Consider the following 13465-nt stretch of genomic DNA (forward strand, 5'->3'; position numbering starts at 1 on the left):
CTCGGCAGTTCTCCAAGAATATGTGGACTCATAAAGCTTGGGGGAAAAAGTTGGCTTTCGTTTCAAAGATGCTTTTCAGCTGACTCAGTTGAAGCGAATCTAACAATCCTTCTGTTTTCAGCCGATTAGTTGTTTCTTGTTCAAAGAAACAGTGAAAGCCTCATCATTCAGCTCTCATGGCAGTTTCACATACATTCACAAGTCCCCTAAATGTCTCAAGTGCACTTAGTGTAACTGTTGAGAGACTGAATGTAAAAAGTTGAAGTCTTTACAGGATCCCCCTGTCAGTTTATGAGAGCGAGTCTGAATCCGCCCATGACCTCTAAGACCTGCTGCGCACATTTATGTCTTCCAACTCGAGTTTCAGTGACAATATTTAGCATGTTGTCTCTTAATTGGATTTCTGAAGCTGATTGAATAAATGCGAGTGAACTTACAGTAGTTAGGAGGAAGTAAAAAGTTTGAGTAGGTAATGTGAGCATGCAGTTGGTTATATAAGTTTTGTGTGATGATGAGAACACAATATACTCAGCATGCTATAGGTCAACGGTCTCATCAGGATGCAAAACACACATGTCTTCCCATGTGATTTTTGCACAGCAGATTGGATAAAACCTCCCCTTAGTGATGCAAATGTTGAAAAATTGTTGCATTTTGATGTTAGTGATGTGTCACAACCAATTAAAAAACTGTCAAACACTAGAACAAGGAGCTTTACTAGGCTAAAGCGGGGATGGGTTTGATGATCTGTCTGTAGCCAGCAGGGATGAGGAACATAAAATAATGGCTGTCTCTGTTTGAGCCCCTAAGAGCTCCCAGTACCGATCTGGCACGATCAGCTGCACATTTCATACAGACACTTAAAGTACAAATCAATGCTGCAGCCCCTCTGAAATAATTGGAACAGTAATCTAAACCACAATGGCATGAGTGGAAAAAAAGCAGTCTTCTGTTGCCTTTGCAATGGAAGCGTCTGATTGTAAGATGTCTCCCAGCCATGGCCACTGCTTCAGGACTGGGGGAAAGGTTTGTCTAATCAGTAGCAAGAAGCTGTTTTTCATTAAAAGTCATCATTGGCTGGAGAGATCCTAGGCTCCGGATAATCTGTCCCACTATGGTTTGGGTTCGATTCAACGTGCATCATATTGAGTTTTTGGGAATCATGTCTAATCTCATGGTGACATGGTGGGATGTGAGCCAAAGAGTGTAATCAGGATGTAATCTGGAGGTAACAAAGCGAGTTACACAGTATTGTGTTTAACTCTCTATTGCACATAGTGAGTTTAGAATAGATGGCGCCTAATAATGTAAGCGTAAATAAACTATGAAAACATTAGGATAGTTATGTGGTAGATATGAAATTTTCTAAAATAACTAGTCAGTGATTTACCTAAATTAAAGAAGCCCTAAATAGTTAGGCTGCTTTCAGATTCAACCTACTCTGATCTGACAGGTTTCTTAAGAAACTTGAAATTAGAAACATTAAAACTTGACTCTCTGTCTTAACAAAAAAAGAACAGGTAAATTTGAAAGAGTTAAAGGATTATGAATATCCAACATGACAACTTTCTGTTGTACCAAAGCAACCACCTGGTTACAAAAAAGAAAAAAATTAATTAATTAATTACTGAAGGTGTGGACTTACCAGCCTGGTTAGTAGTGATGTTGACTGATGCATATTGGGGTGAATAAGGGCTCTGGTCCGATACTCCGTTGACAGCCTGGACTTCAAACGTGTACTGGGTGTGGGCCAGCAGGTCACTTATGAAGACCCGGGTGTCTGTGAGTCCCAGCTGGCGTGGAACGAACTGAACGTTATCCCCACAACGCGTGCAGCCCCCTCTGCCACCTCCGCAGCTCTTGCAGATGATGTTGTAGACAACGTCATCACGACCACCAGTTTCCCGTGGAGGATTCCACTCCAGCATCAGCGACGTTTCGTTCACACTGGAGATGACGTTTTGAGGAGCCGACGGCACAGCTGAAAAAAACAAACAAACAATATGCGCAAATTAATAGGCCTAATACTTTTTGGGGATTTCAAAAATACTACAGTTATTCTGAAGGAAAAATGAGTTTCTTTGTAAATCACCTAATGTATGAAGGGTATATATGTTAATAATACTACAATAATAAAATACAAATATTAATTATAGTACCTGTTTAATATATAAATATTAATTTAATTGTATTTATTTCATGTTTTTAGTATTATTTGGAACATGCAGTTATTTTCATTTTTAAACAAATTGATTTTTAGCTCAAATGAACTAAAAAAAATCTAACTTGAAATCCTGTTTTTACTAAACAAATAAATTCACATATTGGAGTGATAAATTAATGTAAAAAAAGGATGGAAATGTTAGTCAAATTTGAACCCCCAACACAGTCCAAATGTATCAGAGCTACCACTAAGCCACGGCTCCGTCAACTTCGGATTTCATTTTCGTAGGGAACTGTATAATACAATGAAACTATGTTCTGTGTGCATTTCCATGTGTATTTTCTTGTGTATTTCCATCATGCTAATTGAAATTACGATAACATCGCACAAATCATAGGCTTATTTGCGTCTAGTGAAACTATTTCCGCGCTGTTCCTGTGTTTGTAAACATCATTTGCGTTTACTCATGTACATGCACAGTGCGTTTGAAGGAGAGTAAGAGCACACCAAACAAACGCACCTCCAAGACCTCCTTCTGACTGACAGCCCAACTAAAGCTAACAATACCCTGTGTTTATCTTCAGCCGGCATGTGCTCCCAATTACTCTGGGTGCTCCTCTAGAGGCATATGAGGTAATCAAGAAACAACTCACTGTATTTTGCCCTTTTTAAAAAGCCAAAAAAAACTGGAAGGCGCCAATTGATTACTTTTTACAGTCGTGAGCCATTAAGACAAACCTCTGTCTTGAAACTACAGCTTTGTCACACGCAAAACTGTTTCTAAACATCCCATTCCCAGGTTAGTGGGCGGTAAAGGCTGCCGTTTCCTCTCTTTAATCAAGCCAAGGCCCACTGAGCTTCAACTCTGCGACACGATGCTGCTCTCTTATGCACAACAGCTGCTCTCCTCCCAGGGCCAAGCTTTTGCAAATGGCTTTTGTAAAAAAAAAAAAAAAAAAAGCTGTCTCATTCTTCCCTTTCTTTCTTCTTCTTCTCTGCCCCCACCTTGCCTCTTTCAGGGGGAGACAAAAACATGCCACTCATGACAGTGTAAGGAGCTGCCTGCCTCTCTCTCTCTTCGTCTTCATGGTCTTATCTGTTTCAATAATAGTGGCACAGGTCTGTTTTTCTCTGCCTGACCTGAAGTCAGTGAGAATAAACAGAAAAGCCTGCTGTTTGCAAGTGATGGAAAAAGAGATGTGTTGCTGACTATGCTGTAGGGATAATGAGAATGAAAATGAGCCAGAAAGGTTAGGCAATAATCACATTTTCCTAACTTTCACTCATGTTGAAATTGGTGTTTTGTCTCTTTTAGGGAATCAGCTTGTATAGATATTTAAGTGCATTCATGTGCACATACTATTCAAGATATTGTTTTTCTTTGGTGGCAAAATATTTAATTAAATTCTGCAGTCATCATGTTTTCAACTGATTTATAGAAATTATGTTTTTTCTTTTTTTTTTTTTAAATATTGAGTGTAAATGTATTTATAATTGCATTTATTTAATTTTATTCAACTTGTGATTCATTTAAACTTTGAATGTTTATTTCATTTAAATGTTTGTGCTAAAAAAAAAAAAACTTTTTATCACCTTTTATAAGACATTGTATCTAAAATTTGTGCAAGATACATATTAAAAGATTTTTAAAAAATATTTTTAAAATGACTTTTTTTTCTATTACGTTTTACTTTTTTATGCCAATAAAATTAGTTATTATTATTAATAAATCATTGTTATTATTGAATATATTCACCTTGGGATTCATTTTAAAATGTGCTAGAAAAACTTTTTATCACCTTTCATAAGACATTTTATCTAAAATGTGTGCAAGATACATATTAAAAGATTTAAAAAAAAGAAAAAAACTTTTAAAATGAAATACATTTTTCTATTACATTTCATTTTTCATGCCAATAAAATTAATTAATTATTATTATTAATTAGTGCTGTCAAACGATTAGTCATGATTGATCGCATCCAAAATAAAAGTACATAATATATGTGTGTACTGTGTATATTTATTATGTCTATATAAATATACACACATACATGTACATATTTAAGAAAAATTTTATGTTTTTATATGAAATATATATGTAATATAATATAAATATATATAAATTAATAATATTAATGTAAATATATACATGGAAATATTTTCAAAATATATACTGTATGTGTGTGTATTTATATATACATAATAAATATACAGTACACACACATATATTATGTAAACAAAAACTTTTATTTTAGATGTGATTAATCACGATTAATCGTTTGACAGCACTATTATTAATAAATGATGATTATTATTGATTAAATTACAGGTATATGAGTCACATTGAGAGTTTGGAAAATATAGTTTTAAAGTAGGTTTTCCATGTATTAGTCACGCACTTGTACAGGGCATCTCTAAGGGGTCCGAGTCTGTGCGGTAATATCCATTTCGGCATACGCAGTTGGTGGCTCCATTGTTGGTTGTGCGGCTGTTGATTGGACACTGCAAGCATTTCTCGTCTCCTTGTGCTGTCTTGAAGAAACCTGAAGGGCACGCTGAAATAAAGATAAAGAAAGTGATGAGAAAAGACAAAGAGAAGACAGTGAACTTTTCAATATTAAATGATTGCCCAGGGCCGGAGCACACCGAGGAAATGATGGGCCACTGGAGTCAATCTGAAACACACTTTTAAAGCAATTCACACATGCAAAGAGAAGCAGTATAGTCAGGTAAACATACCATGTTCAGTATATAGGACTGAGTAATTCAAACTCATGACACGCTAAGAGCATTCCACTTCCTGTTAACTGCTCATGGATGTTCTCGCTTTTATAATTAATAGGTACATAACAAAGTAAAGGAGGCAATAAAAAGATGGTCAGAGAACAAGGCTAGAAACATTCTACGCAAGTACAAATACACAGAAGAGTGTATGTTTCAGGTCTTATTGACCATGATTCATCCTTTCTTCTTTCCTTTTGCTGAATCTTGTACTTTTCACCTGTGACACCCTACATTTCTGTTGGTGCTGGAATCCCTCCCAGAATTCAACGCACCTGCAGAGTGTCAAGTGCGGTTTTTAATCTGTTCTGGCCGGAATAGCTGTGTAAGAGGGCTCCCTCCAGGTAACAGATGCTATGTGTTTCTATTTCTCCCAGAACTGTTGAGGTAATTGTCTTATAATCAACATGTAATGGCATTTACAACTACATTTTGAGTGAAAGAGAACATGTAGGGAAGAACTTGATTTTATACATAGGGAATTGATTGGATTGAAAAAAGCAAAAATGAAGCCAAAACTGACTGCAAGTTCGAGGTGGATTGCATGCACTTTTGAAAAAGCTTTTGGACTGTGGAGGTCAAGTTCACCCTTGAGAGCATCTCAATGTAATGGCAACATTTCTTTTCAAATCTATTTTATTTCCTGTTATTGATGTTAACCTTTATTACGTTAACCAAGCGTTAAAGTGACTCGCTATGTCTTTGTATTGAATTCACCCAAGTGGATATTCATTAAATTATCTCTTTTATGTTCAGCAGAAGTCAGTCATATGGGAAGAAGTCAGACATAAATTCCTTTTGTTTTCAGGTGAACTATCCCTTTAAGATCAGGAATGTGTATTAAGAAGATAAACAGGGTCATTTTTGACTTCATGTTGACTATTTTTATGTTTGTTGTTTTAATCGCAGTTTCTCTACTATAGAGCAGGAGTGTATTTTCATGTGCACATGCCAGAATTCCCTGGAGACCTTTCAGACCTGGCGAGTTTTCATGTTGTACTTCTCCATACCAAACAAACAAAGCACTTCCCAAAGAGTGGGAAAACTGACAAGCACTTGGCCGGGATAAACAGCACATTTCCCTCTACACTAACCCTGAGTGCAAGAGAAAAAGACATCAGCCAGCGACGTCCCACATCCACACACATCTGGAAGGGGAGTCAGTCTCAGATCGCCAAGTTTGAAAAACCCCGTCACCCCATTCCTAATGGGCGACCTTGCTTCCACGGCAAACGATTTCAACACACCTTCCATATCTGAACCATTTTAGGGGAGCTAAAAAGCAATAAAGCGCAGATGCTTCGGCCTCCATAGTCTAAGATGGCAATCACTGCAAGGATTTGCGCAGAGGACCAGCCAAGGAAAATGTCTGTTGACGGGTTTATTTGGAGAAAGCAACTCAAGTCAGAGTTCAGCCGTGCTCTTAAACACGCTCAAATAAGCCGGACTGTACATTCACTGAGGCGGTGAGATCCCATTCTTACAGCTCAATTACAGGGGGCAGAGGTTAACTAGTGCCCGGTGGTCATTAAATAGGGGTGTGTTATTTCAGTGAAATGTTTCAGACAGAAAGGCTGCTATTCCCCATTTCCTCTCACCTGCTCGCCCCTGACCATCTCCCTTGATCCCATTTCAACACCCTGGCAAACCACAGGACCAGCTCAGCATCCAGGAACACTTTAGACTGCCATACGTGGACACACAAATACACGTTTTTACATTCTTTCTTTGCACTCAACACATATACATTATTTTTCTTATTCCAAAAACACCCACACGCTTTCTCCCTCTTAAGAGTTTAAGCAAACTTAGTCTTTCCCAAATCCAGCTGACAGGTTTCTATAAGCTTCTAGCAGGAAACCGAAAGCCCAGTTTCCCAACACACACACATAAAAGTATAAAATCATGGCTAAATATCCCAGAATCCCAAGCGAACAAGAGTATAATAAACGTTTAGAAATGGACTGGTGGAAAAAATGCACAATGTGAAAGCGATAGAGCACCTCGGTTTAATATTAGATTTGACATGTTTTTCTTTTCAAATGATTTATGGCAAAACTAGCCATGTGTAAAGTGAAATATGAGGCTTGTGTGTTCGGAGAAAGTGTCACTGGAGTCACAGAGACAAGCACAACTGCAAAGCTTCAGGATTTAAGATGAAACTCAGAGAGAAAGGTAATCAAAAACAGCAATGGAAAACAGACTCGACCCAAATGGACTGAGATCAAAGAGAGAGAAAACAGGAAGAGAGGGAAAACTGTAGCAAGAGAGAGCTTAAAATAAATCAGATTTTGTCAAATTAATTTATTTAAAATACAATAAAAATGCAATTCATACATAACAATGACTTGAATACATCTCTTTTATGATGAGCATGTTTTCAATTTCTGAATTAATTCATTTTAATATATATCTGGGGGGCAAAAGGTAAAAAATGTCAGGGTGATGCTGATATTAAAATCTTTAAACCGTCAAATGGAAGAAAAAAAAGTTAATCCATAATAATATTATTTCTTTAAAAAGGCATATATATTCTAACAAAATTGCTTCACAGCATATTAATATTTAGAAGAAAAAAAATCACTAGTTAGCAAAAAAAAAAAAAAAAAAAATCTTTGGATCGACCAACATAGTCATGTGGTCTAACCAACTTGCAGAAAACAAGCTAAATATAAAATATCATAAAGAGGACCCCTGTAGACCGTTATGAGTACGTGCAAAGGTCAATAAGTATCTCAAAATGTCAGATAATATGACCTTTTTATGAGATGGTTAGTTCAGGTTGCACATCATGTGGTGTGACTCCTCACAAACTTCATGTTATGTTAGTAATTCATGATATTTATTAAAATACATATCTTTTTTTTGAAAATGGTATTTAAAAAATAAACTAACGTATACAAAGAATACATTTCTAAGAAATTAGCACATTAGAAATTAGATTTCTCTTTTATCATCATTGACCTTAACAGTTGTCTTAACACCTGATCTCATAGTTTGACATACCCTAACTAGTGCTGAAAGGAAAATTGTGCACCTTACCTACAAAAACAAAAACTAAGAGGGCCAGAGTCTCCCTCCACAAATTCTGCCAGTATCCTAGAGAGGGTTAGCTTATGCCATGCTGATGAAGGAACCGAGTATCTGTGCATGACTCCACCACTTGCCATCTGGGCATGACCTTGCATGTCTCCATACTTGCTTCCAGATGGTTCCATCCTACCAATGGAAATAATGTCAGCCGTGCTGAAAACGTGGGGACTGTGCTAAACATGGCTGTTGAAGCATACAACTCAGCTCGCAGAGGCCTGTGCGGAGGAATGCAATTTGAGGATGAAGAGAAAAACAGTGTCAGCTGTAGCCCCAGGGACGATAGAAAGCCTGATTAAAGAGCATCAGTGCTTTGATACAGCTCACATCCAGATTAGAAACTGTCGCATTGTTTGATCACAATGTTTCTCCTGCAAGCTCGGCATGGGAAAAAAAATACAGCTGCTTTGTTTTTTTGTACAAAACTGAAATCTGTTTGTATAGAAAATAACAAATAAGGACACTTTCGTGACACACTGGACCCTTTGGTCTCTTTTTGACAGGAGTGATTAATCTGGTTCTATAATGACCAAGAGATGAAGTCATTTAGAAAAACATCTCTTGCTGAAACAATCAGCTTATTTACAGCATTAATTTACAACAGTCGGTTCATGCTGATCTACCTGACCACTGTGTTTTTAAAGGGATAGTTCACCCAAAAAAGAAAATTTGATGTTTATCTGCTTACCCCCAGGGCATCCAAGATGTAGGTGACTTTGTTTCTTCAGTAGAACACAAACAAGAAATTTAACTCAAACCGTTGCAGTCTGTCAGTCATATAATGTCAGTCAATGGGACTCATGGCTTTGAGAGAGAAAAAAAAACATACACAGACAAAACTAAATTAAACCCTGTGGCTCATGACGATGCACTGAGGTCTAAAGACACAAAACGATTGGTCTGTGCAAGAAACTGAGCATTACCGCCACCTATCTCTCAAATGGACCATTGACACTAAGATTGTAGATAGAGTGTAAATGGTCCATTTGAGAGATAGGTGGCGGTAATGCACTTATAAGTCTGCGATCCGCCATAAAGCAAGAAGAAGAAGACGCGTCACACGCCAGCTGTTGTGTGAATGCACTCAGGAGAGTTGGACCGTGCGGCGGATCAGAGGTAAATAACGATATAAATACTGTTCAGTTTCTTGCACAGACCGATCGTTTCGTTTCTTTAGACCTCAATGTATTGTCACGAGCCGCAGGTTTAATTTGGTTTTGTCTGTGTATGTTTTTTTTTTCTCTCAAAGCCGTGAGTCCCATTGACTGACATTATATGACTGACAGACTGCAACGGTTTGAGTTAAATTTTTTCGTTTGTGTTCTACTGAAGAAACAAAGTCACCTATATCCTGGATGCCCTGGGGGTAAGCAGATAAACATCAAATTTTCATTTTTGGGTGAACTATCTCTTTAAGCTGGTTGACTAAAGCCCCGTTCACACCAAGAACGATAACTATAAAAATACCGATATGTGCGTCCACACCAGCGAACAATATCGTCTGTTAATTCTTAGCGCATGCTCGTCTGCTGCTTTAAATTCTCGAGCTCGTTATTGCAGGATGGATTCTGATTGGGTGTCAATGTTTTTATTGTTCATCAGCTGGAAAAAATCATTCTGAAAATAATTCCAACTATATTGTTTCTCTGTGCCTTTATCATTATAGCTGTAGTGTGGATTCTGCTGTTCTTTAATATTGAGAATGATTTTTTTAACTATATCTTTATTGTTATCTTTATAGTTATCGTCCTTGGTGTGAACAGGCCTTAAGACAGTCTTGAGCTAAAGAAGAAAACTGGTGGTGACACCAGCACTGTAGTAACTTATGCCGGTGACCAGATACAGGTAGCTTCTTCAAAATTGGGCACTTTTATGTCATTAAAAACAATTTTGCCCCTAATATTTGTATACCTTTTTTTTTTATAACTATAAATTTAGCTTTAGCAACACAAATAAGTTGCCTATTTTACTCCAAATATGCTGCAAATGTAATTCTCACCACCATTACTTACATCACACAGTAAGATGTGGTGGAAAAAGATGCTAGAGGGAATTACGCTAATGTTCAAAATTATAGGGTTGTTAAGATTTTTTGTTGCTGTTTTTAAAATGAGTCTCTTATGCTCACCAAAGCAGCAATTATTTGATCTAAAATAGAGTAAAACAATAATATTGTGAAATGTAATCATATTTTTGTCTATTTTAATTTATTTTAAAATGTAATTTATTAATTTATTAATTTTAGAAGAAAAAAAACAAAAAAACAATTCTCCTGTGATGCATGTATATCCTCTGTTAGACATTATAAGCTAACAAATTAAATAAACTACCAAATTTATTTTATAAAAGTCACAAGGCTCAAAAGTGCCAATAGTTAAAGAAACACCCATAAACTGTCAATCTAATCCAGATCACATCAAAGAGGTTTAAGTCCCGCCATCGAGAACTTAGTTGTCGCATTTCGGTTAGAAGCGGAGAACGCAAACCGCCTGGCGCTCTTTCAAACATCGCCTTGCTTGTGTTTATTGCCTCTAATAACACGTGCAGACTGAGGAAAAGGTAGCAGTGGCATAATGGCAGGCTTAGTGGGCTGTGTGTGTAAAATCCCGTCGTGAATGTGTGCTCGGGTGCCAGAACGCTAGTCATGTTTTATTACAGGTAATTCGCTGGTGATTTCAAAGATTGCCAGAGCGTTTTCATCCAACCTGATTTACGTAGGTGCTAAAGAAAGAGGAGTACACGCAGATGGCTGCATGTGCGCTGGGCCGTTTGGTAGCAGGGCAGGAATGTGTGTGTACATGTACCGGCGGAGCTGGCTCCTCCAGCTGCATCCACTTCAGGAGCCAGCAGTGCAAAGAACGGCGAAGCCTCGCGGGGCGGACATTTCCATCATGGCCGACTGGGCGTTGTGCGGGATTCTCTACAGACGCTGCTGGCTGTACACGCTGTCTAATCCAGAGAGTCACAGACATTTAGGAAAAACACACAAAACCTGGTCACTCACGTGCATATGTAATGAACATTTGTGTACCCATACACGGAGTCACATGTCCTTCGTTCCCCACCAGAGCAAAAAGGCCTCTTTGTCTGGGGTGACTGTAGGAGTGACAAACTCCCCTCCCTTTTTTATGCTGCCTGTCTATTCAGCCACTCAATAGCTGGCTCGAAGTAATACATTTAATGAAAGCTACATTAAAGAGAGAGACCTGGGACACAGGGGTGTGTGTGTGTGTGAATATGTGTGAGGGCCTGTGTGTGTATGTGAAGAGAGATGCATGGAAAAGAAAAACAGAAAAGTGAAGAAACAAGGGATGCTCGGTTTTGTTTGCGCAGCAAAAAAATGTGCTGAAAGCAGGGAAATGGGGCAGAGTCTGAGGGGTTTTCTGTATGGATGGGGGAAGTCCTATTGTGACCAGGGGGAGCAGTGTGTGAAACAGATGGGTTGTGTGTTTGTTACACATCATCTAACTGTGCTTTAGAACAGCTTTATATATAATCAAACCTTGAAATGCGCTTCAAACTGGTAGTGCTTAGAAACCCGCTCCTCTCAATGTATTTTCCATAAAAAATAATGCGACATTAAGAGGAATATGTGCTTGATAGTGTATATATTTTTACATTTATCCAGTATCAGTGATGCAAATATTTAAGTGTGCATGCTCATTTCCTCTATTTTTCAAGTTAGATTAGCTTTGTTGTCATCTAATGTTCATGCTGTTTATTATAATATTTTAACTTTCATACTGTACATTTCTTCTTGCATTTCCCTAGTGAAATAATAAATACTAAAATGTATGAAACATTTCATGCTAAGTATACTACAAATACAGTTACATATTTATGTATTTAATAAAAATACCCTGCAGTTTTACTTTTTATGATACTTAACTGGTATACTTAAACAACTAAGTTGTTTACCTGTATACCTAAACAACTGCAGTTTAATTGTGTAGAAGTAGTGCTGAAGTCCAACTAAAGATATACTGAAGTATATTTGATTGTGCTAATGTGGAACTATTGCAAGTATACTTTTTAGGTACACTTTAAATATCTTGCTTTTAAAGGTCGATATTATTTAAAGATCATACAATCCTCATCAATAGTGACATTAAAACACATTTTAAGCTTAATATTAAGAAATGTGCATTGTGCACAAGTGATACTCCAAATAAAGTTTAATTATGATTTTTATTCAGTCTTGAGTGATATGTCAGTAAATACGTGAAAAGATTTGAACTATATTTAGCATGAAAAAAATATTAGTTTTTCCACTAGGGTTAAAACAATTGATTTGAATTGAAAACAAAAGCGTGTCAAATTTTACTATCGTTGATTTATTCGCTATTTATCGTCTATTACATGGAAACGATTTCCAGCTTATCGTATTGGCCAAATTTTTAATACTGTGCATCCCCAGCAACATTAGTCATTGGACTTTAAAGATAGTGTGGATATTCAACAATATGCAAATGTCCAAATCATGCAATAATATTAAATGTAAGTGCAGACAGTAATTTGCCTCCTAATATAGTTGTATGCTAGTAGAAATTACCAACAATTAACAACAAACAGTACTGGAATTATACTACCTTTACTAGAACATGATCAAAATATTTAATATTTGAACATGCACAAAGTGGTCTTTTGAGTTCTGCTTTAAGATTTAAGTAATTATGTGGCCGCACAGGCCTAGTGATGAACTACACACTAAAATGTAATAAAAAGTTTGGCATTCACCATCTCCTCAAGAGTGAGAGAGTTAGAGAACGAGCTCAGTTTGGAAAAGCATCAGTGGGTCTCAGAATTCAATTAAGGCTCAAGCCTGACCAGCTAATTCAATCAAGACTGTGTGAAAGCAATTAGACAACTGGTGTTCGGCTCACCCTACCACACGGGCATAAATTACAAATTTATTTCCCTCTCTAGGTCTTCTTGTCTGATGCAATTAACATGCCAGGAACATGTTTGCCCGGCCTGTTAGTGAGGGACCAGGCCATGGTCCTGGGAATAAAGGAGAACATCAATGATCTTCTCAAGGTCTCTCAATGTCAACTCTGACTCTGTCAGCTCCATCAGTCATAGTAACTGGTAACACAAAAAGGGTTGACTGAGACATAGGTTAAGCAGTGCCATATGCTAGGCTGTCTTACCACAGCAAGGACAGAGTAGACGCAATATTTAATTTGACAAGAGCAAAATCGGTTACAGCCCATTCAGTAAGTCTTTTCAATTTATCGTGGATAAAAAAAAAAAACTGTGGAATATTATGAATAAATATGGGTTATGGAATATTAGATATGACCTAAGGCTTATGTTGAAAAGACTGCTACTTCTATCCATCACAACCAGGTTTTCTTTTACACCCAATTGCATTGCTGATCTATTCTGACTGAAAGACTGCTGCAGAATTTCAATCAAGTTATGTGTTA

General features: G+C 37.2%; 1 protein-coding gene across 7 annotated transcripts in view; it reads right to left on the bottom strand.

Moving 5' to 3' along the window:
* ephb2b (eph receptor B2b) overlaps positions 1 to 13465 on the bottom strand; it is a 150726-nt gene that overhangs the window by 38610 nt on the left and 98651 nt on the right. For all 7 annotated transcript variants that reach the window (XR_009273378.1, XR_009273376.1, XR_009273381.1 and 4 more), the window contains exons 4-5: positions 4565 to 4720; positions 1646 to 1981 (exon numbers count right to left, since the gene is read on the bottom strand). Coding sequence is in view for 1 of the 7 variants with exons in the window: in XM_058791336.1 (XP_058647319.1) it covers positions 1646 to 1981; positions 4565 to 4720 (492 nt within the window). In the remaining 6 variants the exon portion in view is untranslated. The remainder of the gene's footprint in view (positions 1 to 1645; positions 1982 to 4564; positions 4721 to 13465) is intronic.

The sequence above is a fragment of the Onychostoma macrolepis genome, chromosome 11 (assembly GCF_012432095.1).
Source record: "Onychostoma macrolepis isolate SWU-2019 chromosome 11, ASM1243209v1, whole genome shotgun sequence".
Classification (NCBI taxonomy): Eukaryota; Metazoa; Chordata; class Actinopteri; order Cypriniformes; family Cyprinidae; genus Onychostoma; species Onychostoma macrolepis.